The sequence below is a fragment of the Chionomys nivalis genome, chromosome 5 (assembly GCF_950005125.1).
Source record: "Chionomys nivalis chromosome 5, mChiNiv1.1, whole genome shotgun sequence".
NCBI lineage: Eukaryota > Metazoa > Chordata > Mammalia > Rodentia > Cricetidae > Chionomys > Chionomys nivalis.
This window is the reverse complement of record NC_080090.1, coordinates 79,298,976-79,324,744: the sequence shown is the minus strand read 5'-3', so window position 1 is coordinate 79,324,744 and position 25,769 is coordinate 79,298,976. Positions and strand designations below refer to the sequence as shown.

The 25,769-nt window shown below is 35.0% G+C and overlaps 1 protein-coding gene across 2 annotated transcripts in view; it reads right to left on the bottom strand.

The window, feature by feature from the left end:
* Cfh (complement factor H) overlaps nucleotides 1-23,319 on the bottom strand; it is a 109,086-nt gene extending 85,767 nt beyond the window's left edge. For both annotated transcript variants that reach the window (XM_057769657.1, XM_057769658.1), the window contains exons 1-5: nucleotides 23,219-23,319; nucleotides 11,053-11,238; nucleotides 10,642-10,747; nucleotides 8,095-8,171; nucleotides 6,032-6,223 (exon numbers count right to left, since the gene is read on the bottom strand). In XM_057769657.1, the coding sequence (XP_057625640.1) occupies nucleotides 6,032-6,223; nucleotides 8,095-8,171; nucleotides 10,642-10,747; nucleotides 11,053-11,238; nucleotides 23,219-23,276 (619 nt within the window). In that variant the 5' untranslated portion in view covers nucleotides 23,277-23,319. The remainder of the gene's footprint in view (nucleotides 1-6,031; nucleotides 6,224-8,094; nucleotides 8,172-10,641; nucleotides 10,748-11,052; nucleotides 11,239-23,218) is intronic.
* Between the last annotated feature and the right edge of the window lie 2,450 nt (nucleotides 23,320-25,769).

Genomic DNA, 25,769 nt, shown 5'->3' with positions numbered 1-25,769 from the left:
GCAAAGAGGAAGACCAAGGCCATATATAGCCAATATTGCAATAAAATTATGGGGCCATGACCTGCTACAGCAATGGAATTCACAGATTAACATTTCTGTAGTTCCAGGAACTCATTATTCTGGGAAGGATATAATGAGGTATTATGGAAAAAGCTCACCATTCATTCAGGCTGTACAAGATCATACAGCAACTAGCAAACCTTTAGAGGTACCAACAGCCCTACCCTTAAAATCGTTAACTGAGAAGCCAAGGTGGATCAAGCAGTGGCCTCTAGCTGAAGATAAATTACAGGCTTTGGAATTACAGCTGGCACAAGAGCAACTAGATGCTCACCATATTGAAGAATGAACCAGCCCTTGGAATTCTCCTGTGTTTGTTGTAAAAAAGAAATCTGGTAAATGGAGAATGATGACAGATCTAAGAGCTGTCAACAAGGTAATTCAACCTATGGGCCCACTACAATCTGGAATTCCTTTGTCTTCTCTATTACCAAAAGGATGGCCTCTTATAGTTATTGATTTGAAAGATTGTTTTTTTCACTATACCTTTACAAGAAAAGGATAGAAAAAATTTGCCTTCACAGTGCCTACTTATAATAATTCTCAGCCTACTAGGAGATATCAATGAACTATCCTCCCATGGGGGATGCTCAATAGTTCCACATTGTACCAATATTTTGTAAGTGAGCCATTGGAAATAATTTGTAAGCAATTTCCCAAGCCCATAATTTACCATTACATGGATGACATATTTTTATCTGATTCAAATAAAGATACTTTAGAAAGGATGTTTGAAGAAGTAAAGAAAGTCTTGCCTAAATGGGGATTACAAATTGCTCCTGAAAAGATTCACAGAGGAACTTCTGTTAATTACCTAGGTTACAGAATAGGTTTACAGAAAATTAGAACACAAAAGGCACAAATTAGGAGAGACCAGTTATGGACTCTTAATGACTTTCAAAGATTGTTAGGAGACATTTCCAGTCTACAACCAGCTGTTGGGATAACACCTGATCTAACAGTTTATTTAAACAAAACCTTAGATGGTGATTAAAATTTGAATAGTCCCAGAAAATTAACAGCTGAAGCAGAAAAGGAACTGACAATGGCTGAGGAAAAATTACAGGAGGCACATGTGGATAGGGTGAACCCAAATCTTAGTTGTATCCTAGTCATATTGCCTTCCAGATTTTCTCATACAGGGATCTTAATGCAGAGGGAAGATATTATTTTAGGATGGATATTTATACCACATAAACCAAGTAAAAAACTAAAAACTTATGTGGAAAAAGTCTCTGAATTAATTATAAAAGGTAAACCAAGACTTCATCAACTAGCAGGTATACACCACACAGAAATTATAGTGCCTTTTACTACTGATGAAATAAAAAAGTCATAAACAAGTTAATGAACCATGGCAAAGAGCTTGTTGCTATTTTTTTGGGAGAAATTAATAACAACTATCCCAAAAGTGATAGACTTAACTTCATAAAGAGAACTTCTTGGATTCTTCCTCGAATTGTATGTGATGCACCAATAACTGGAGCCCATACATTTTATGCTGAGGCAAATAAATCAGGGAAAGCAGGTTACAAATCCGAAGTATTGAGTAAGGTGGAACAAAGCCCTTATAATTCTGTCTAGAAGGCATAATTATATGCCATTCTTGTGGTGCAAAGGGATTTTATTATTATTATTTTTTTTGGTTTTTCGAGACAGGGTTTCTCTGTGGTTTTGGAGCCTGTCCTGGAACTAGCTCTTGTAGACCAGGCTGGTCTCGAACTCACAGAGATCTGCCTGCCTCTGCCTCCCAAGTGCTGGGATTAAAGGCGTGTGCCACCACGCCCAGCTATGCAAAGGGATTTTAAAGAACTTCTTAATATAGTTATGGATTCACAATATACAGAGAGAGTTATCTTGCATATTGAAACTGCTGAATTTATATAAGATGATACAGAATTGACTTCATTGTTTATCCATGTGCAAGACATAATCAGGAATAGGCTTTGTCATATGTACGTAAAACACATCCAATCCCATATGGGTCTGCCTGGTCCTCTAGCACAAGGTATTGCTGAAATTGATCAATTATTGATTGGAAGCATATTGCAGGCCTCAGAATTTTACAAAAAAATATCATGTCAATAGTAAAGGTTTAAAGAAAGTTTTCTATTACATGGCAACAAGCTAAGGAGATTATAAAGAGGTGTCCTACTTGTTCTTTCTATAATCAAACACTGTTGCCTGCAGGGAGTAACCCAAAGGATACTCTAAGGAATAAAATCTGGCAGATGGATGTGTTCCACTTTATGGAATTTGGTAAATTAAAATATGTACACCACACCATAGACACATATTCAGGTTTTCAATGGGCAACTGCCCTGAGCTCAGAAAAGGCTGATTTGGTAATCACATATTTATTGGAAGTTATGGGCATCATGGGTATACCTGCACAAATAAAGACAGACAATGGTCCAGCATGTGTATCTAAGAAAATGAAACAGTTTTTTGCTTATTGTAATATAAAGTACATTACAGGTATACCAAATAATCCTACAGGTCAGGCAGTTATAGAAAGATCAAGTTGTACTATAAAGGTTATGCTGAACAAACAGAAAGGGATGGAAAATACCCTGAAAAGTAGATTGTATAATGCTTTATTAACCTTGAATTTTCTTAACACTAATGAGAAAGGAACAAAGCAGCAGAGAGGCATTGGATAATAGAAAAAAACTTCTGAATTGAATCAACCAGTATATTTCAAAGATGTGTTGACTTCACAATGGCAACCAAGAGATACACTAGTTGGGGAAGGGGTTTTGCTCTTGTTTCCACAGGAGATGAAAAAATATAGATACCATCAAAATTAATAAAGATTCGCTTTGAAAAGGAGAAAACTATTGAAACAGAGAAATGACAGCTCATCCACACTGGTGATAATCATACAGGTGGTAAGAAAAGCATTTGGGTTGGGGACAGGGTCCTGTTCTTGTCTTTGCAGGAAAATACTCATCTTCAAAAATTCAAGAAACTCCTGATGTTTGGATGATGACAGGTAGAAAAATAACTATCCAATAAGGATCATCAAGAAAATCAAATATGGTTAGTAAGTACAATATGGTACAATGATACAAATATGATACAATTATATATATGTATAGGTATGTATATGTTTATGAATATATAGAGCTGGTTTTAGATTTGGACAATGGCTCTCTTTCTCTTTAAATTCAAGCATGTTGTTAGAAGAAAAAACCCAGAGTTTCTATCTCATGTCAAGTGCCATTTGATGTGGGACATTAAGAAAAAAGATTTTAGAAAACATCGTTGTTTTTATTCATATCTATTTTTGTCTTTATCATACCTTTCATTGAATATATATATATATCCGTATATGTCTATATAAACAATGTTTAAGTTTTCCACATGAACAATGAATTTTCCTGCAGTAATTTTTGAGGTTTCCAGAAAGAAGATGGGGCCTCATAACAACTCCACCTGGTTGATATGATGTCATGATACCGATAGCACTACTACAAGACCTGTTTTGGGTACCAGCTGCACAAGACAGTTCCAGCTTAGTTAGGTGAAATGGTGCACATCTTTTACAACATTCTTGTCAGACCTCCACAAAATACTCAGAGACTATTTGCAATTTTAAAAGACATTGATCTTGAAATTTAACCATTATTTTACTTTCACAGGATCCCCCAGAAAGAACGTCACTCCCATGACAGCTGGAAGTAATTCTAGAGGATGACATCCCCTCTTCCAGTAAAGTTTGTCCTTAGGTTTAAGGACATCATTTAGGGGTTGATTATAATAAGTGTATGGTTGAGGGTTGGGGGAGAAATTTTATAAGCCTAGGGATCTTTTTGGAAAAAAAAAGAGGGATAATTGGATGATGGGATAATAGATTGGTACTTGTGAGTTATTGTTTTTTAGACAATTTTATTGGTATTGATTCTTGTATATTGATATAAAGTTAAATTATATTGACTATTGTATGCATGCATGCTTCTACCTCTGTTTAAAACATTTTTTATGTATTGATATATATATATATAGTATTGATATATATTTACCATATTGCAGTGTACATTTCTACCTCTGATTAAGATACTTATATATTGTATGTATTGATATATATATATATATATGATATTGCAATGTATACTTGTACATTGTTTACATTTGGAGGTCATTTTACTCATTTATTACACAGTTGTTTATTGTCTTAGTCTTTAAGTTAGATAGTTATTGAGAATTATATAGATCAATGGTCATCTATGTTTGTCATTTATAATTAGATTAATCAGGTTCTTTAGATACATAGAGATTATATTCAGTATAGATAGATAATCTTCAACCTCTTCAAAGAGCTGTAGAAAATGGCCTTTAAACTAACTCAGAGTTCCATGGCAGTGAGACACACAGATCTATTCCAGAGAAAATGTTGAGCACCAAAGGCACTCCACCTGGAGTCTTTCTTCTTGGCAGAAGTGGTTTTTGGGCAAAGAAATGCCCATACCTCAACCACTGACAGAGATACAGAATATCTGTAAATGGATAAAACAGGACTGTAATATCCTGCCAAGACAGGGTAAGATAGTTTTGAAAAGTTTCTTACCTTTGAAAATGGTATGTCAGTTACATTAGGCCTTAGCCAAAATTGGTTGCTTCAATGCTGCAAACGTGACTTTGGGTGATTGCCCAGGTAGCCAGTTGTCTCTCTGATTTGTTGCATGTTTTGGAAGTTGTTTTATTGCACTTCCTAATTACTCAGGTAACATTATTTCCCTTCTCAGATCTTCAATGGGGTTGAAGACTATATAAATGTAGTTACTTTCCTCTCATGGCTTGGCCAAGTTATTTATTATACAAGACTTAAGCTAGTTAGAATAGGATATTTGTTCTTATTGTATATAATTTCATAGTAGGTTTAGAAGTCTCTTACTTAAACAAAAGGGGGAGGTGCTGCAGAAGCTGCCTCTGCTCCTTCAGCCAATAGACTTAAAGATACCAGCCCACATGGGCATGGTCTCGTTTGCTTTAAAAAGCAGCTGTAGCTGTGTGCTTGCTCTCTTGCTTCCGGCTCCACTTCCAGCTACTAGACTCCTTTCCTGATCATGCAGAGGGCTGTTGTCTGGGATGGTGATCTGTAAGTTTTTTCCCTTTAAATAAATAACCATTCTATTAATCATAATTCCAAACTGGTGTGGGATTGTTTGTGACTTATGCCTTCAAGGTATGGTGCCATGTGCCTATGCTCTCAACATTTATAAGGCAGCTTCAGGAAAATTACTTTAAGGTAGAACCTACATGGACTGCATATCAAGTTCAGACCAGCCATTGCTGTCTTTGCGAGAGGCTGTCTCAAAACCAAATAAACAAAGAACAAAAAGAAAAAAGAAAGAAAAAGAAAAAAGACAAACAAAAATCAAAGAAAAATTGATTCACAATTTATTGTATCAGTTTATTATAAGTCAAAGTTTTATTTAGTGGATTCAATTCAGGTAAATAAAACTGACAGTAAACTTGCAAATATGTGTTTGTGTGTGCATGTGTGTGCGTGTGTGTGTGATATCACTTCTTAACAATGTTAATTAAAATTGTAATTAATGTCTTAAAAATTAAAACCTGCAACAAATATAGAATTCCTCCTAATAATATTAATCAAAATTAGAATGCCATCATGGAACTTGTTTAGAAACATATAGTAAACCATTGGATTCCAAAACCTTCATAAAATTCTTCTCTGAAAGTCAATTTTACACCACAGAACAGAAATGTTAGACTGTGAATAGCAACATCAAGTAGTGACCTTTGCTTACATATTAACCAAGTCATGAAGCTATAATTATAAAAAAAAAAGACCTTCAGTCAATTATAGAGAAACAGTCATGATTAATAAGCATCATAGTGAAGTAATTCTGTTTTAAATAAAAACATACTTAAAAAGAAATGAACATTTTTCCTAAGGATAACTAAAAGTATTTAAATACCAAGCAGATAAGTATGTATATCTTACCCACACATCTGGGCTTCTCATTGCTCCATAGGCCATTCTCTGAACAGTGCATTTCTTTCTGTCCTTCAACCTTGAAGCCTGCATTGCATTCAAAGCGCACCACATGTCCAAAGGAATATTCCTGGTCTGGTTCCACTGCACCACTCACAATTCTTCCGTTCTCCGGGTCTGTCACTGGCAAACACTTAACAACTGAAAATACAGGCACCATTTTTACTGACAGAACTGAAAGCTTCTACATGTGTATATGAATAAAACTCCAGCAAGATAAGCCTGGAGAAACTTACTTAGATGTTTTAGAAATATTTATGATTGTTTGTAAGAGATAAAGATCATTTAACATAAGTAGTTTGGTTATCAGTTTCTCTGGGAATGGGAAGAGAAAACTCTAACTTCAAATGATAGTTTGAATTTTCATGATTGCAAATGTCTCCTTAACTATTAAAAAATATGAGCTCTGGAACAATCACACACAAATATTTTACTGATGCTTCAGAACAACGTGACATTGGAATGCTGCAGAGCATTCTAATAAGATGGAAAAGCAAAGAATTTTAAGGTATTTCTTCTGATGGAAAAATTGTTCTTAATTTTCCTTTCCTTTCAACCTCGGTATTCACATTTTTATTTTTCTTAAAATTTCTCTATTGTGAAGGCATTCAAAGTTTATGTTTCCTGAAGAAACTTTGGATGCAGGAGATATTCTAGGTGTGTTTCCTTGATATTGACTCAACAGGTCATTCCATGGTCCAAAGCTCAATTTTAAACAAGTGTATGAACACTTGCTCCCTGGAACAACTTCTGATTTCCTTACATTAAATTTCTATATTTTTCCAGGCATGAGAATGTCCAGTGTGACCACATTCTCTCTCCTTCATTTTACCCCCAACGGATTTTCTTTCTTTCCTTTATTATTTACTATGGAAATAGGACCTAGCATTTAGATAGGCCTCTGCTAATTCCATGATAACTAGAGATCTGATCTATTTCCCTAAAATCACAAGCAAAACATGTATTTCCCTGTTCTTGCTGTTTGTGCTGCATATGAACAAGAAGATAAGAGAGTTCTTTCTTTCTTTTCAAATTCTATTTATTTATTTATTTATTTATTTATTTATTTATTTATTTCTGCATGCCACTCTGCATGTATGGCTGCATGCTACAAGAGACCTTCAGATTCCATTACAGTTAGTTGTGAGACACCAAGTGGTTGCTGGGAATTGAACTCAAGACCTTGGAAGAGCAACCAGTGCTTGAGTTCTTTCTTAATTCTTACTTTTCTTTTTCTCTTTTTATTCTAAATTTCAGGCTATGGGAAAGCTTTCATAGCAGTATACTGCTGAGAGATATTTCAATCTCATTTTGTACCACTGTGGAGGCCTATATCACTGTAACCAGATGGTTATTATGGGAAACATTCTTCATGAATACAGCTTTCAAGTTCTGATATTTTATTAAGCTGATGATGGTTGTGCATATTATTAATGTTTGAACTATAAAATAAAAGTTGGCTTTGGTATTTCTAACCATCAGTACATTGACCAAAAATCATATCAATCTCATTTTATATTTATTATATTGTTAGAAAGTTTTGAGGATTTTTTATTGTTGTTGATTTGCTTTTTTTTTTTTTTTTTTTTGAGACCAGGTTTTTCAGTAGCTTTGGAGTCATTCCTGGAATTATCTCTTGTATATCAGGGTGACTTCACTCTCACAGAGATCCACCTAACTCTGCCTCCTGAGTGCACCACCACAGCTCAGCTGAAAGTTTGAGTTTTTTTTTTTTTGATGACCCTTGTTTGCTGTTGGTCAAGTCCATGACCCCAAGGAATCCACATTAGCCCTGAAAAATTTCTCACCCTCTTGACTTAGTACTTAGTACACTGAAATGCAAACTAGTACTCTAATAAAACAGCTATTTCTGTTTTATACTAGAAACTACAAAATATTATAAGTAAGACATACTGAAAAATAAACTTCAAAAATATTTTTCTGTAGAATATGGAAAAATCTTATCTAATGTAGGTGTTTAGTCATATATGTAAAAACAGCTTTTTATTTACCTTCACATAATGGAATATCATTGACCCACCCATCTGCATCACATTCACGGTAATCAATCTCACCTAACAGCTGATACCTAAAAACAGAAACAAAAAAAAATGTGTTGAGACATCATGTATTTTTACGTACTTTTAAGCTTTTGACTGTTACGGTTGTCCTCCAGGAAGAACTTTTTAAGGAAAAAATCTTTCTCTTTCTTGTATTATTTTCATCTTGTTCCTAATTCTTAATAGAAAGAAAACACTTAAGCAGAATACATTAGTCAAGGAGCTTGGATTTAAGGTTTACTTAATGCTTGCTGTAGAGGAGATTGAATAATTGACTATAAATGTGACACTCTAGCTCCCTTATGTGCTTTCTTCTGACAGCAAAACACAGTTCCTAGTAAAGGCTTTCTATTCACAGCAGAGGCCAACCCATTATGCTATGCTCCTTCAGTCATTCTGCAAAATTCTACACAAAACTTTCCTGGACCAATGTTTGTGGAAGGAGGCGAGAGGAGAAGATAATGGTTGACCATATAGATCCATACAGAAAAAAACTTTTTTTGATGTCATCTTAAAATCACCTACATGAAGAACAATAAAATGATTGTTCATAAGGAATCATTCTGCTGAATAATATGTAACTAAACCTACACCCAACAGAGAAAATACAGATACATAGGACTCAAAAGGTTGAGCAAAAAACAGGGATGCAATAAATCTGCTCCATTATTAGTTTTCAGTTCTATGTTTAAAAAAATAGACAAAGTGTTCTCCCATAAAAATTTAAATTAATGTGAACTACTTTACCTACTGATCCTACATGGTGTGAGGACTTTCATTGATAAGTGTCAGTAACTTGACCAACAGATGTCTGTTGGTGATTGAAGCCCAATATATATAGTTACTGACACAACAGGGTTCTATCAGTGTTTGCTCTTGATACAGACAAGCTGAAAGACGCAATAATGAGCTCAAGAGAGCCAGAGTCAGAGGAAAATATCCAGGTCATTTCTTCACCAAGTTGTAAATATAAGTTCTGAGACTGTGGAATTCAAATGAAGAAAACATATGAGTTTTGATTCCCATTTTCAGCACAAGTGTGAAACCCAAATAAGGGAGGCTAGCCTGAGATGTAATATCTCAAAGGTGAACAGTGGAACAGCCTGAAAAACTCGTGCCAAGGCAATTCTTGTTGGCTTTGTGCAATAAGGTGAGCGGTGATTAATAAAAATTGGCATAAAAATGAGTTTGAAAAAATCTCCTTCAGGTCATGGGCAAGGAGAAGATAAATAAGAAATGAGTATCTGATGAGTACTTTCAGTATCCCAGATTTTTTTAAGGGTTTCAAATGTAGGTCATATTTATATCCCCTGCCTATGCCATGATGTTGATGAGAAGTTTCCACTTTTGTCAGAGAGGGATAGGAATGAGTTAATAGTTTATGAACATTGAGGATTTGAGTTTGGGAATGTTTTAGAGATAATTATAAATCTGAAAAGTTTAAACTGTTAATAGTTTATTTCTTTAAGTTAGGAAATAAAGGATGGACAGTGAAAAAATTCCATTCACAATGTTTAATTTTATTTATACTTATTTTGCATAATACTATAGAGTTCTTAATTTTCCCATATGACTCTTAAAATAATCTGTGACAATAGAGAAAAAATATAGAAGTCTCATTAATGATTTCAGCCTTAATACCTAGTAGCTTGTCAGAGGGTAGAGTCAATGATTCTTAAAAAATATACCATTTAGGTCCCATATAATAAAAATAATTTGTATACTACTAAGCTTTAAAATAGCACTCAGGAGAGAGACTTTTTACTCACAAGTAAAAGTCTTGCTTTCTTGGTCTGTTTGTGGGGCCCAGCAATAGGACTAGGATCTGTCCTGGTGCAGAAGCTGGCTTTTTGGAACCTATTCCCAATGATGGGTGCTTTTCTCAGGCTTGATGATGGGGTGGGGGCAGCTTGGTCCTGCCTCAACTTAATATGCCATGCTTTGTTGACTCTCATGGGAGGCCTTACCTTTCATGAGGAGTGGAGGAGGGTAGAAAGAAGGTGGGGGAGGAAACTTAGTAGAGGAGGAGTGGAAGCTGTGGCTGGTATGTAAAAAAATAAATAAATTTAATAAAAAGGTAAAATATAAAAAAGTCTTGCTTTCTTTAAATACTGTAAAATCTTTTCAGAGGATTACCGTATAAGATAGTTGTTTTCACAATTCTTATTGCCCCTATTAAAAAATTAATAAATAATAAAATTGTCCCATTTCACATAATATTATTCAAAGAATGGAATTTAGTAAGGACTTGTCAGCTGAACACTTTTGTGTGTACTGACTTAACACTCCTTTATTTCAACACTATACCAAAATAATCATAACTCACATAAATTTTCAATGTTATGAAGATAGCATGGCATTCAAATAAAATGACTTATGCCATAGCTTTATGTATGTTTTTCTTTAAATGTTGCTAGAAAAATTTAGTCTCATTAAAGCACAAACTTGTAGACTTTCTACTTTCAATTTCAATGACAAACCTTAATATTGATAACATACCCCTCGTTGCAGGTATAAACAACCTTTGCACCAAACTCAAACCCAGTTCCAACTGCCAGCCTAAAGGACCCAAAGGGTGTGTCTCCGGGATGCCCACATGGCTTTTCTAAAGTTAAAATAAAATAAAGATTCAGCATTAGAATACAGTCCATGGAACACACATTATCTAGGCGTCGGGGGAGCACATTTGAATATCATTGAATAGAGGGAAACTTAAGACAGCAAAGAATATTTTAAAGTTGAAGCTAACTGCCTACTTTCATTTTTAATTTTGGAGGATTACTACATTTTAAAATGATTTTTCTATATCTTATTACAGTAGTGATATAATTTTATGGTGTTACAACACAAAACATGTAGTACATTCTAAACTAAAATTTGTCTTAAGGTTCTCATACATGGAGTACTTACTCCGACATATCCTGGATGGGTGTAAAGCCACCCATTTTCCACGTCTGCATACTCTAACAATGGTCCCAAGTGTTCGGTATCCAGGGCGGCATTTGTAGGTAGCCTGAGTGTTTTCTGGATATGATTGGTCAGGCCAAGAACCTGTTAGAATTTCTGTATTTTCTTTTGATGGAGGACCTTTACAATCTACAATACAAACAAACCAATATTTGAAATACTTATTTACATAGATATAACAAACCTTAAATATAAAAGCAAATGGTGTTGTCAACAAAGACAATTTTTAAAAGCTTCACATTTGGGGGAAAGTAGAATCTTAAGAACTGCTAGTGAAACACAGGGCTCACAGAGAGTGGTCTTACTGGTATGTTCTGATGTAGGTCCTCTGCATATATGCTATGGGTGTGTATCTTGGTGTTACAGGAGTTGGCGATATCTCTGACTACTTTGCCTGTGCTTGGGACCCTTTTCCTTCTACTGGGTCATGTTGTCCAGTCCTGATATGAGTGAGGGATTGTGCCTAGTCTTATTGTAAATTGTCATGCTTGTTCATTTGATATCCTTGGTAAACCTGCTGGTATTTTTTGTTGTTGTTGTTTTCTTTTTGTTTTTTTGTTTTTTTTTTTTGTTTTTTTTTTTTTTTTTTTGTTTTTTGGAGCTGGAGGTATAGATGTAGGGGAGAGGGAAGCTGTGAGGAATGAGGAGGGGAAGGCTGGGTGGAGTGGAGCTAGAGGAAACTGCAGTCAAGATTTAATGTGTGTAAAGAATAATTTTTAAAAAAAGAAGAAAAGAATGGCTAACATGATGAAAGTTGGAGCAATCACAAGAAAGGGGACCAAAGCCACAACTCAGACTGAGGCTGAAAATGTGTGCTCTGTCTTAGTCAATGAGGACAGCTAGGGCACAAAGTCAACAGGTTGGGAAGCTTAAACACAATGTATTCCTAACCAGAAATGTTCTTTTTCCAAGCAGGTGGGGGTGGGAGAACAGAGAGGCAAATAATAATGGAATGAGACAGATTTCGACATGTTTTCTCTTATTTCTTTTTTAGGACTCTATTCCCATAACCTCATGTGAACTTAATTACATTCCTATGACCCATCTCTGCTTCAATGTATTGGTTTGGAGACAGAACAAATACAATGTCCACATTAAGTCAGCAATTATATCACTGAAAGTACATCCAAGAGATGCATGTGCAGGTGAACTCAATTTCATTTGTGGTAAAGATTGTGACAATGTGGCTTATATTCAGAATTAGAAAGTACAAACTAAGCAGTCGAATTAATAAATATTGACATGCATGTGGTAAATATTATATCAACATAAAACATATTCAGATAATGGCTGTAAAACCATAATGTTGTATCAGATATTCTAGGATTATTAATATCAACATAAAGTCTAAGAACAACATTGTATGTATCATGCAGTCATACACAGGCTGTGAAACAATAAAGAGCAAAAATGTAAGTATAGCTTGGAGGATAACTTGTTCTATTTGGAAGAGATAAGTGGGGATCTTCTGGGGTGCTCTGTGTCTTGATGTGATTGAATAATAATTAGTAATATACCATATTCATAGTTTATCCACTAAACTATGTGTATGTTATATAATATGTGTATATTATATATAATATAAATGTGTGTATTATATAATTTAAACTTAAAATTAACAAAATATTTGTGTGTTCTATTACATTTACTTTTCAATAGATTAACTAAGTATATTAAAAGTGGGAAGAAAATTAATATCTAAGTTTGTACTTCTTGTTTGCATTTATTTATTTTTTATTATCATCTTCTGGTTAAGGGCCTGGAGATTTAAACCCCTAATAACTTTTCCAAGGTATCTGAAAGTGGCAGAACGCAAAGTGAACATAAGTTTTGCAAACAGGGGAGCTTATGTTTTTTAACCATTTCTTATGGTTTGGGGTTGGGAAGTAAATTCGAGGTGCCGTGCTTTGTTATTGAGTTTTATAGGAGAAACATTTTTGTTTATGTTTTTAACAGAAAAGTTCGAAAATATAGGAAAAGTTTGAGTTTACAGTGAAAATAAGTGCCCATGTTTAATATTTTACTGCAATAGTTGTGCCTACATCCTTCTATGTACCAATCCTTTTGCCTATTTATTATTTTCCCAAGAGCTGGAATTATAGCTATGTAATGTTAGCGCTATGGAATAGAATTGTTTTTAATGATGCCTGCTGGTTAATTTTATAATAAATATCCTGATGTTTAAATGCCTGTGTTAGTAAACCCAAAATGTTGGTTCCTATGGCAGATTACAGTACTTTTTATCTAATATATATATATACATATATATACAATTATTACTTTAATTTCTATATTCATTTTACTTCTGATTTAATATCAATTTACCACTCTGTTCTAAACTTCATCTTTTACAGACAAAAGAATTACCTGAGACAAGTTCCACCTAGAACTTATCTATAGGACGTCATTATACAACGTGTGATGAAATAAAAGGCTGCTGGAGCTTATAGAAGAATAAAACACTTGTTTAGGTTGTCGGATACACTTATTTTCTTTGAATATTTTCCTAATGTTTAGAACATCTATCTTAGTGAACTTGTGTAAAAAATTACAGTACATTAATTTTTCATCATTTCAGTAACTAAGCTTCTGTACACTAGATGGCGCAAATACCCCACCACCACTACTGCAGCAAAAATCTGGTGCTTCAAAATGTGAGCTCTGTTTAGGACTGTACTCCATTTTTTTATTGGAAAAAATGTGTAGCCCAGGCTAGCCTCGAACTTGTGATCCTCCTGCCTCTGCCTCCTTCAGCAAATCTTACCGGCATTTGGGTATATATCCAAAGGATGCTCAAGACCCAGTAATACCACTTTTGGGTATATATCCAAAGGATGCTCAATTGTGCCACAAGGACATGTGTTCAATTGTGTTCACAGCAGCTTTGTTTGACATAGCCAGAACCTGGAAACAACCTAAATGCCCCTCGACTGAAGAATGGATAAGAAAAATGTGGTACATTTACACAATGGAGTACGACACAGCAGAAAAAATAACGACAGCTTGAATTTTGCAGAAAAAAATGGATGGAGCTAGAAAATATTATTTTGAGTGAGGTAACCCAGACCCAGAAAGACAATTATCACATGTACTCACCCATAGGTGGTTTTTAAACATAAAACAACGAAAACCAGCCTACAAACCACAATCCCAGAGAACATAGACAGCAATGAGGACACTAAGAGAGACTTACATAGATCTAATCTACATGGGAAGTAGAAAAAGATAAGATCTCCTAAGTAAATTGGGAACATGGGGACCTTGGGGGAGGGTTGAAGAGGGAGGGGAGCAGGGAAAACACGTTTAGAGGGATGATTCATCTCAAACCCCCTTAGAAAGAGCAAGACTTCTGCTTCTAGCTCCCAGTGAATGAGTGGACTCACCTTTCTTGTGCCTACATATTTATTCAGGTTCTGACAAAAAAAGCCTGATCCTAGTGTAGAAAGTAATACAGTTGACAGTTAATGTTGTTTTCCAAAACTGTCTGTGTTGATTTTCTCTTTACTTGGCTGAATTTGTCAATTTCGAATATTTTTCAGAAAAGTAATGAGTGTTCATAGGTTTGACTATCTGAAAACAGGAGTCTGTCTACTTTAACTTGAGGGAGATAATTTTATAATTTTTGAAATTTAAAAGCAAACATCTGCTATTTTAGCAATCATGATTTGTCATTTTTATATTCAAATTTAAAGAGGTAGTATTCACACACAAACCAGATACTGTTTTTTTTATTTCTAATGCCAATATTTCTCTTAATGATTATTTGAAATTATGCAGAAATGAAATAAATCTTAATGAATTTTTATATTTTGTAAAATGTATCACTTGTACCCATATTTTTGGTAAAGTAAGAGGAAGCCCTTTCATTCATTTACTATAGCTCCTAAAAGAATTTTCAAAAACAATAGGTGGTATCAATTTAAAACTATTTTCTCTTAACAGATGGTAGAATATACTCTAATTGAAAACTAAAGTTCTTTAGAAAAAAATAAAGTAAATGAATAAGACAAATATCAAAAATAGATATTTTATTAAAGTTCCTATCTGCCTCGTTATTGATATAAATTCATACTAATTTTATGCATATGTGTTAGTGAGAGAGTTTTTTTGTTAATTAAAAACATTTAGAGTGATTTATAAATAGTATAAGAATATAAAGTTTGTAATTTTTTTTTTTTTTTTGGTTTTTCGAGACAGGGTTTCTCTGTGGTTTTGGAGCCTGTCCTGGAACTAGCTCTGTAGACCAGGCTGGTCTCGAACTCACAGAGATCCGCCTGCCTCTGCCTCCCAAGTGCTGGGATTAAAGGCGTGCGCCACCACCGCCCGGCAAGTTTGTAATTTTTTGAACAAAGAAATATCAGCTGTAATAAACTACTTTAAAAAAGAAACTACAAAAATTTAAGTTCAAATGACACTAACAAATATTTGAAAAAATAAATTTCAATTTCTAATGTATACAGGGATGACTATGTAGTTTATTTGTAAAAATGTTAAGTTTGAGGACAGAATAGATCATTAAGGCTACATGGTGAACCCTTGAAGAAATCAGCAGAATCTGCTGACGTTTATGTCATCGTGAGGAGGAGGGAACTTGAAATCCATTCAGTCAACATTTCTGAATGAGCACTGCTTGGACTGCCGTCTCTTACCTGCAAGTATGGTTCCAAGCACATTGTTGTCTTTTTGCAATAAACTATTAGTATATATTTAATGTTTTTTGTAGGCTTGAATGATTGTCTCAAAAAGTAGCTTAGCTGCAGGATGATGCAAACAAACCTTGAAATTTAGGCAGCACTAATGCTGAGTGTTTTCAATGGGATCCTGAGGATAAGAATTAAAACAAATGGGAAAACAACTCCTTTTGAAACCCTACCCCTAATTCTTGCAGAAGTTAAGGCAGCTTTACTTGGATGTGTGGAGATGAGTTCCAGTTTTACACAGCTTCTTTATTTCTTTCTGTATAACTGATGCTCTCCCAAACCATTAGCCTCCCTTTTGCCATTGTCTGAAGAACTTCTATACAGTGTTCAAAACCTGCCTGCATGAGGCTCCATGCCTGTGATCTCAGCACGTTGGAGAAGGGAGATTGTGAGCTGAGACCAGATTATGCTATTTAGTCTGACTCTGTTTCAGAGAAACAACATAAAACCAAAACAGCAAAAATATCTCTAGACAAATGTCATCTGTCATCCTCCCTCCCGACCCATTCTAATTATTTATTTTTAATTTTACTTTCAAATTAATATGCAAAGGGTTGTATTTTATTTTTGTCCCCAACCTTATCCCACGAGACAGGGATTTTCTGTGTGGCCTTGGTTAACCTGGAACTCACTTTGAAGATGAAGCTGTCCTTGAAGACGCAGAGATCCACCTGCTTCTGCCTCCCTAGTACTGGAGTTAAGGCATTCTCCATCCCACCTGGTTCTTCTTATGACTTTTCAAAATAGTTTTATTTTATACTCTCTACTGCTTATTCTGTTGCTTTGTGCTCCTCTACCCCAGTGTTCTTTTAGGTTTCATGTCACGTGTGTTTTCATTGCCCCTTCCTTCACATTACCCTTTCCATTTCTAGTTCCATGTCCTCAGAATTCCTACCCGTGTAAGTACATGTGTACATATACAATATTCCAAACAAATATTAAGTGTCTGCATTAAAACTAGCTTGCAAATAAGAAAGAGAACATGCAGTGTTTGTCTCTGAGTCTGGATTCATCCATTTTCCTATTAATTTCCTAATTTCTAATTTTGTGCAGATGAACAAATTCCATTTTGTATATATAGCTCATCTTCCCAACTTTCAGTTTCCTGTTTTAGCGATTTTATAGTTTATAAGATGAACTTCAATATTTGAATATTTAAATACACTGCTAATTCTTCTCCTGTCCCCTAAATGACTACCTCTCGGAAGGTATGATTATACTATACAGTATTTAGAAGTCATTGAAAAGTGAACTTGGATAAAAGAAAGAATGAACACAAACAAAACTGTAGAAGCATTTCCAGGATGTACGTTCTTACAAACAATATGCACAAATGCCAGCAAGAGTGATAAGTGAGCAACTTAAAAGACAAGATCTGGAAAAGAAATAAGATAATACTTGGAAGGAAAAAAAGACAAGGGAACCATTGTGGTGAACTTGGAGGTCTGTTGCCTGCCCTGACAACTTTTCATCTGTCCGTCTCCCAAGTGTGAATCTTTGCTGCAGATTTTTTAGTCAGGAATTCCTTGCATTTAGCTCAAAGTGTAAAAAAGTTCTTAAGAACCTTGGAAGGAGTGTTTCTATAATCCTCTGTGTATTGCATTTCCAGTTGGCACCATTTGTGTGAAACTAAGTTTTCTAAGTTAAAATGCCAGTCTCTGAAACCATTTTCTTTTTCTTTCATTTTAACCAAAATATAACAGTTTTCTCCCAATTACCTGTGTAATTTTCATATGTTATGTTCTGAGAAAAACTGAAGTTAAGAACTAGGTAAGGCACCCACAAGTCAACTGAGCACACACAAACTTGGTTGCCAGCATCTCCTCATATGATGAAAGGTAGGTGTGATGTGTGTGTGTGTGTGTAGGAAATTGATAAGGACTGACTGGCAATCAGAGACAGCAAACAAAAATGGATTAATCTGGGCGTCGGGGAAAAGAGTTCAAAATTGAGCAATCTAAGTCCAAAGATGAAGATTATTTGCTATGTGACAATTTCTACCTCAGAATAATTCTAGCTCACAGTACTTAAAAGTTGCAGTTTAAAATTATATTCAGTAAAGGGCATACACATTCCAAGAATACAACTGTGCTGAAAATAAGCAAGGTTTGTCTTCACAATACTGTGAGCAATTTATCCAGACTTGACAACTGAAACATTTCACACTGAAATACTTCCTGTCTCAGAAAGACTTTGTTCTTACCTCTGCCTAATTCTCTCAGTGAAATTTTATAGTAACACAGACTATCACTAAATTTAAATACTGTTCTTTTCACATAAATTATAGGTTGGTTGGGTTTGTGGTACTATAAACATGCCAAGTGTTTTAAGAGTTGCAGAAGAGAAAACACGGAAGACAGCTGGAACACAGCACAATGCTGAATAACACCACTTAGGGAAATACAACACTATTCATGAAAGCATGGGTGTTGAACGTAGGGGTTACTTTTCCCACTGAAATTAAAACCTAGTTTAGATAATTAACTAGTATTACCCATTTTTCTAGTTTACACAAAGATCTATAACACTCACATACTCTCTTAGGATAGATTGTGAAGGAGCAATGTCAACAAACCTGGACCTCTGGCCCCTAGGGCCTGAGGGACTACCATGGGGATGATGAATAAATGTCTAGATTGGGCAAGGACCTTACTGCACAGGGCACATGTTTTCCTGACCTCGTCTCCGTAGTCTCTTTTTTTCTGAAAATTCTGAATTCAAGGCTCAATGAAGAATGTCTATGCTGTTTTCTCGGTCACATTTCTGATTTTTTTTTATTTCATATATACTTTAGTCTTTTTAATTGAGCTATACATTTCTCCGAGGCTTCCAGACACTTTCCTTAAGGAAATGTCAGAGTCTCCTTCTTTCCATGGCTTGTGATGAAAAGATTATTTCCCTTTTGTTCCAATTCTCAGATTCAGCAGAGGAAGGCTCTGGGGAGAAGCAAAACTACCGCAATAGGCCCAGCGTTGCTAGTGTCATTGTAAAGTGATAGCATTGCAAATGTAAGGAGAATATTTAATTTGCAATAGATGCTTTGGTTGTAGTTGTGAATTCTTTCCCTAATGCCCAAACAAGAACTCCAAACAAATACCAAGGATGGATGACTTCAGAGATTTTAATATGTTTTCTGGATTTGAAACTTTATGATATTCATAGTTTAGCCTGCAGCAGTAAGTCCAATTATTGAGTATAATTTGAAATAAAAGAAATGTTTAAAAGGTCCATACATGTAAATCCTGGCTTATCCTATGACAGGTTTACAAAACCTAGATGTGATTGATAAAGGAGCATAAAGGCAAAATGCCAAGATTGGTTTCATGTGTAAACTAAACCATTTTTAACTCCTAATTTTAATATGTATCCACATTATTTTCTAATTTATTACACAAATTCCTATTTCTTTTTACCATTATTTTTTTAAGTATAATGTAATTACAACATTTTTTTCATTCCTTTTGCCCCTCCCAGACCTCTCATATATCCCTTCTTACTCTCTTTCAAATTCATGGCCCCTTATTTTTATGATTGTTGTTACCTGCATATATGTAGGTAATACATATATTTTCCTAAATATAATTTTTTAATGCATATTTATTATGTATACAATAGTCTGTCTGTGTGTATGCCTGCAGGCCAGAAGAGGGTACCAGACCTCATTACAGATGATTGTGAGCCACCATGTGGTTGCTGGGAATTGAACTCAGGACCTTTAGAAGAGCAGGCAATGCTCTTAACCTCTGAGCCATCTCTCCAGCCCCTAAATATAACTTGTTAAGTCTGTGTATTGTTACTATAATGTATGTTTTGAGGGCTGGTCATTTCTTTTTAATGAAAGATTTTTTCTTTTCCTCTTGGAAGGGAAATTATTGATTGCTTCTTTAGAAGGATTTTGTCAATCTGAAATTTAAAAGAAATTTCCCCCATTCTTCTAAGGAAGGACCAGCAGCTGTCCTAGTGAATTCAGTTGAGAAATGGTGATAGAAAACCTGAGCAGGTGTTTCTGGATGTTGAATTCCAGTAATTGGGAGGCTAAGTCTGAAAGACCAGGAGTTCAAGGCCAGTTTAGACCATAAGGTGAAACTATTTCAAACAACTAAAGTGAAGACACAAAGAAAAGTGACAGATGCAGATTTCAGTTAAGATATGGTGGCCCGATGGTGGTGGCGCACGCCTTTAATCTCAGAACTTGGGAGGCAGAAGCAGGTGGGTCTCTGTGAGTTTGAGGCCAACCTGGTCAACAAGAGCTGCACAGAGACATCCTGTTTTTAAAAAAAGAAAAGAAAAGATGGGGCGAACTCTACACTACAAGTTGCCGTGGACTGTGGACGTAGAGTGAAGGAAAAAGTATGAGCATTTTCCATATAAATTCTTTCTCTTAAGAAAAAAGCAGAAATAATTTACATCACAGTTGACTTTTTGCCATTATATCATTGCATTTTAAATAAAATCATAAATAACTTTTCCTTCTAATCTCTAAAGAATAACTATTATTAATTCATAATTAATATATAACATCAATTTTCACATCAAAATCAAATTATGTTCGAAAACATATTATCTTACACTTAAAATAACACAATATAGAATTAAATGAATTCTCCATTCTATGATTGAAATCTCTAAGCCTGAAAGGACATTTTTGTTCTTTAAACCTCCAGAATTCAAGAACACTTATCTCCCCTGCTGGAAGTTTGTGGTGGTTATTTGGTTGTGTTTCACACAGGTTTAATTGGTTTGTTTCAGCAATTCTGGGCTGTGAACTAATTTCATACAATATCCAATTGTGAGAGCAAACTCTGTGCTTGGAAAGCTTGGGTATAATCCATTTCCCAGAACTGAAAATACACAGCTTGATTGAGGAACTCTTATATTACAGGTTGTTCTGTAAATCTTACCCAATTCTGAACAGCATGTGATTTTGCAAGAAGCAGCATTTACTGTTCCTAGTAGGTAGAAGTGTATACGCAGGCAGGTACTGTACTAAAAATGTACTAGGCAGTCCTTGACATATGGAAAAAGGAAGACAAAAAGAAAACTAGATTCATAGTTCTTCCTTTTTAGAATCTTTGTTAAAGTTGTAATTTTGGGTTTTTTTGTGTTTTAATATGGGCAGGTGTGATATCCAGTTGCCATGCTTGTGTATAGAAACTAGAACATGGCTTGTAGGAGGCCTTTTCTCCCTCTCACTGGGCTTTCACAGATTTAACTCAAATAGTCAGATTCTGTGGCAAGCAAGTTCATTAACATGTTTAGCCTTCATGCTGGCCCAGTTAACAGTGGTTTGGGAAGAATACTGGTCTTATGAAGGCAGAAAAGTTTTGTGAAATACTTGAGTCTTCTTCCAGATACAGAAAGCGTTGGGATAGCATTTCACAACCATTTTTTAATCAGTCCAAAAGCCATTATTTGATGTGTGGGATAAAAAGAAAAGCAAATATTGAAGTGTATATGTAAGTGTTTTAATATTTAATCCAAGATATTCTGCATGGTGAAATTCCTGTAAAATAGATAGGCTGTTGAAATTGTTTACTTTTCAGACAGACCCAGGCTACTAGCCAAGCTGAGAATGAAGAGGGAGCTCTGTGTCCACTAAAAGTCCATGAAAATTCTCACATCTGTCTCTTCATTGAGTGAACTTTGTAAATATCATGAGATTACTCTACATAACGTTTTAAATATTAAACTCCTTTTTCCTCTCTTACTGTAAAGCTCTTTAAGTAGTGATGTGGGCAGTGCAACTGCCCCAACTCACCAGTAAGAACTGGCACCATATTTCAATACATAATGATGAAAAATCATATCCAACAATAACAAGAACATCAGCTGGATCCATGGTATGAGAATTTTAAAACATTAATATTAAATTATCATTTAAACTGCAAGGCACTTCCTTTTAATATTCAAATTCCACTTAGTGTTTATATAAACAGCTTGATTTCACTTGTATCATTTCTTAAGATTTAAGAATTCTGTTAAAATTAAATAGATCTTTTTTCATTATATATAGCTTCAAAAATATCTCAGTAAGTAGTATGAATGTAGAACATTAAAATAAAAGACAAAAGCATTGACTTATGACAAAAGAAAAGGTTGAGTTATATTTAATAATATCAACACTGCTTTAGAAATCTTGGCCAATATAATTATATTTAATTTTAATAATACTCATATTTTCATATATAAGGAAATGAATACCTTAGTCTAAAAGGTGTCTGAATATAAGACTTATAAGCTAGAATTCAAGGAATAATATTAGAAAATATAATTGAAAAAAGGTCAATCAAACATATTAAACACTCTTAAAGAAATTTTTAGAATTTGACTAAAAGATAAAACTGAGAAACCATATCTGTCTTTCTTATCTGAGAGATAAATATCCAGTTAGAGCTTGTGTGTTAATATTCTTCAATGAGTAGAGGCTACAGCAAAGGCTCAAATTGCAAAGTGCTGGCTAAGTGAAACGTCTGGAAAAATGATTAATGTTGTGTTATTCACTTGATATAACAAGTGCTAAGTCAGGTATGGCAGTCGCTAGCACCTGTAACCTCAGCACATAGCTGGTTGACACAGGAGGACTACAATGAGTTCACGGACAAATTGGCTGCACCCTATTTTAAAAAATACAAAATGAAAAAAAAAGCTAATTGAATACTAATCACATCACTAGTTACCTACCATGAACTAGGAAAGCAAACCCCTTCATTGGATAAAGTGAACAGTTTTGATGGAATTGAACTGAATGATAGACTTAGAACCTGGGGGAAGTGCCAACACTCACATTACCCAGTCAACAAATGGCTTTCACAAACTGTATGTTCCATTCATACTCATGGGAAAACAGAAACCAAATAAATAAGATCTTACACATATTATATACAGGTTATGCATCAAATTTTATAATCTTTTTTATTATCATACATGCTGTTTTTATGTGCAAAACTTTAAAGCCACGGCAGTATCAGTTGTTAGTAATGATTTCAGGAAGCACTAGAATTATGCCTGAAATAAATCCACTCACTAAAAACTGTCAAAAGCTTTCACTAAGTACAGGCATTTACATATTTTTCACTAGTTTTACATGAAGTATTTCAGGGACACTCACGCAAAGAAGGGGTTTTTATTTCATGATGACTACAAGTTAAATGACTATACCGATTATGGACTGTAGAAACATGTTTCAAGCACTGTTTGTGTTTTACATTGGAAGGAACCATCAATTACGGCAACCAAATGAACTGCTTGCAGCTTTTAAACTTACCACCAAAAGCCATTAAGCTACAGACCAGTAATTCCTTCACATCTTCTAGACTTCATTTGAATGATTGCTATGAGAAATATTATTTGCAAATGTTTTGTAGTGCGGCTCAGCCAGAAGGGAGAAAGTCAATCTGTTTAAAACTTACCTTGTGCTACACAAACAGTCCATAACATAAGCCAGATAATTCTTGCTGATAGTCTCATGCTTTGGATCTTTCTAGGACGCAGAGAAGTACAGCACCATCCAGTTCTCCTCTGTTAAGAACTGTGGTTACTGCAGGGAAAAGCTTGTTCCAAAGGGAAGTTAAAAGTCTGTTTAAGAAATCAGGATGACTAGATGCTCCGCCCACCCCCCTCCCCAGCAACTTCTGCAAAATAAGCTAAAAGGGTAGACCACAAGTCCAGCTAGCGGCGTGGGCGTTTGATCCTTGCGCTTGCTGTGCCCTGCCTGTGACCTGCTGAATTGTTCTTGTAAATGCCACCTTGTTTTCTTTGGAAACAAGTTCAGGTTTCTCGGAATATGAGAAGCAGGGCCTGGTGATCGCCTCTGGATTTCATAACCACACAACAGAAAGCAGTGAAAGCCCTTTTAAAAATCATTTAGGCAACTTAGGTAAGGTTTTCAGGACCAACACCTGGGACCAGTAAAGAAACTGCTGAGATGATCACACAAAGGAGGGAACTGTTTTTCCAAATTCACGAAATTAGTCTTCCAAGGAATTCTTTTTATATTTGTGAGCCAACTTATCCATGCTTCCTTGGATATAAACTAAAAACTCAAAAATCAAGCATTTGAAATGCTGATTTTCTAACATTGAGATATCGTATGGTAAGGAATGTGGAGGTACAAAAAGTGTCAGTAGCGTGTTGCTCCAATGAAGCAGAATCCAGGCAGATAATCAATGCCTAACTGCCAAACTTGCTACCTCTGTCTTCATTTCTATCTGCTTGGCTCTCCCAGTTTCCACCCACAGTCGGTGTCTCCAAGAACGTGTATTCGTCTGTACTTAGTGTATGTAAATAGGGGAGAGCAATTTACTCCTTTGTTTAGTTAGAGTCCTTTACTCAGAACTTTATTTGGGGCATCCCATTGTAGGACATGGCTCCCGGCTGTTAATTTTTGTTCTATACAGTATTCAATTTGAATATAGGACAATTTTCAGTTATTCCTGCGCATGTTAATGATAGAATCCAGCTAGGAAGTAATACAAATAGTCCCATGATGTTATACTGTATGGGGTTTTTAAACTATTGCTCTGTCAGTCATATAAATGGGTAACCTGAGCACAGGACATTTAAACATTCTCTTAAGGCCACAAGAAATTTCTGGAGTGGTATGCTAAACTCAGGGCTCTAATACCCCAAATCATACATTGAATCTATACGGATAGATATTTCCCGATGGTTTGCCTCCTAATCTGGTGTGTAGAGACCAAATTGTCAATAGCTATTAGAAGAGTGTTTTGTCTTGTGGGTGTGACAACACACATGACAGCAGCAACTTAAGGAAGGAATGGTTTGTTTTGGCTCACACTTGCCATAGACATAGCAGGGTAAGGACAGCCACAGGATCAGGAGCAGCTGGTCACCTAGCAACCACAGTGCGGTTGCAGAGAGCAGTGATAAATGCTTGCTCAACTCTCTGTTTCTTCAGTCTGGGACTCCACCCCACAAGAGATAAAAGAACAGATTATAAAACCTCATTTCAGAGTGCATAATGCGAATCATGTCACAACAGCTACCTTAACGTCCTAAAGTTTTGTTCATTTTATCAGATAAAATGGACAGAATGTTTTTAAACTTTGATAATACTAAAATGTACAGACATTACAAATCATGGATGGTGAGACTCTGACTTTTCTAATATTTTGATAGCAAGTAACAAATTTTAATCAGCTACACAAAATAGATGTTTTTCTCTTTATCTCTAGTGAAGTTATTAATAAATTGAGGCTTATAGCAAAATAATCAAAAGTATATAGACAACCAAAATATGAAAATTAAGAGTATCATAGATCTTATTATGTAAATAATAGTCATATTGTATTACTTTTTAATCCTTATTCATCATTTTTGCAAATTCAAATCTATTTTATTTCATTATTTTCCAAATATCATTGAAAAGGTAATTGTTCAAGTCACCTAATGAAAAACTGGACTGCGGGTAACTTACCAGAGAAATTACATATTTATTTGAACACTTGAAGCCAAAAAGGTACAATGGCAAAAGGAAAAAAACTTAAACAAATGGTGCTGGCATAACTGTATGTCAACATGTAGAAGATTGCAAATATATCCATATCTATCACTTTGCATAAAACTCAAATCCATGTAGATGAAAGACCTCAACATGAAGCCAGTTACATTGAACCTAATAGAAGTTGAATACATGGTCATAGGAGACAACTTCCTAAATATAACATCAGTAGTACATACAGTGAGAACAAAATTCAATAAATGGGACCTCCTGAATCAGAGAAGCAAGACAAAGCAACAACCTACAGAATAGGAAAAGATCTTCACCAACTGCCACATCTGACAGAGGGCTGATCTGTGGTGTGGGAGTTTCTACTGACCATGTGTTGCTTTTATTGGTGAATGCATATAGAAACTGTCCTGATAGTATAAACAGAGGTAGGCAGGAAAAATTAAACTGAATGCTGGAAGGAAGGAGGGTAGAGTCAGAGAGAAGCCATG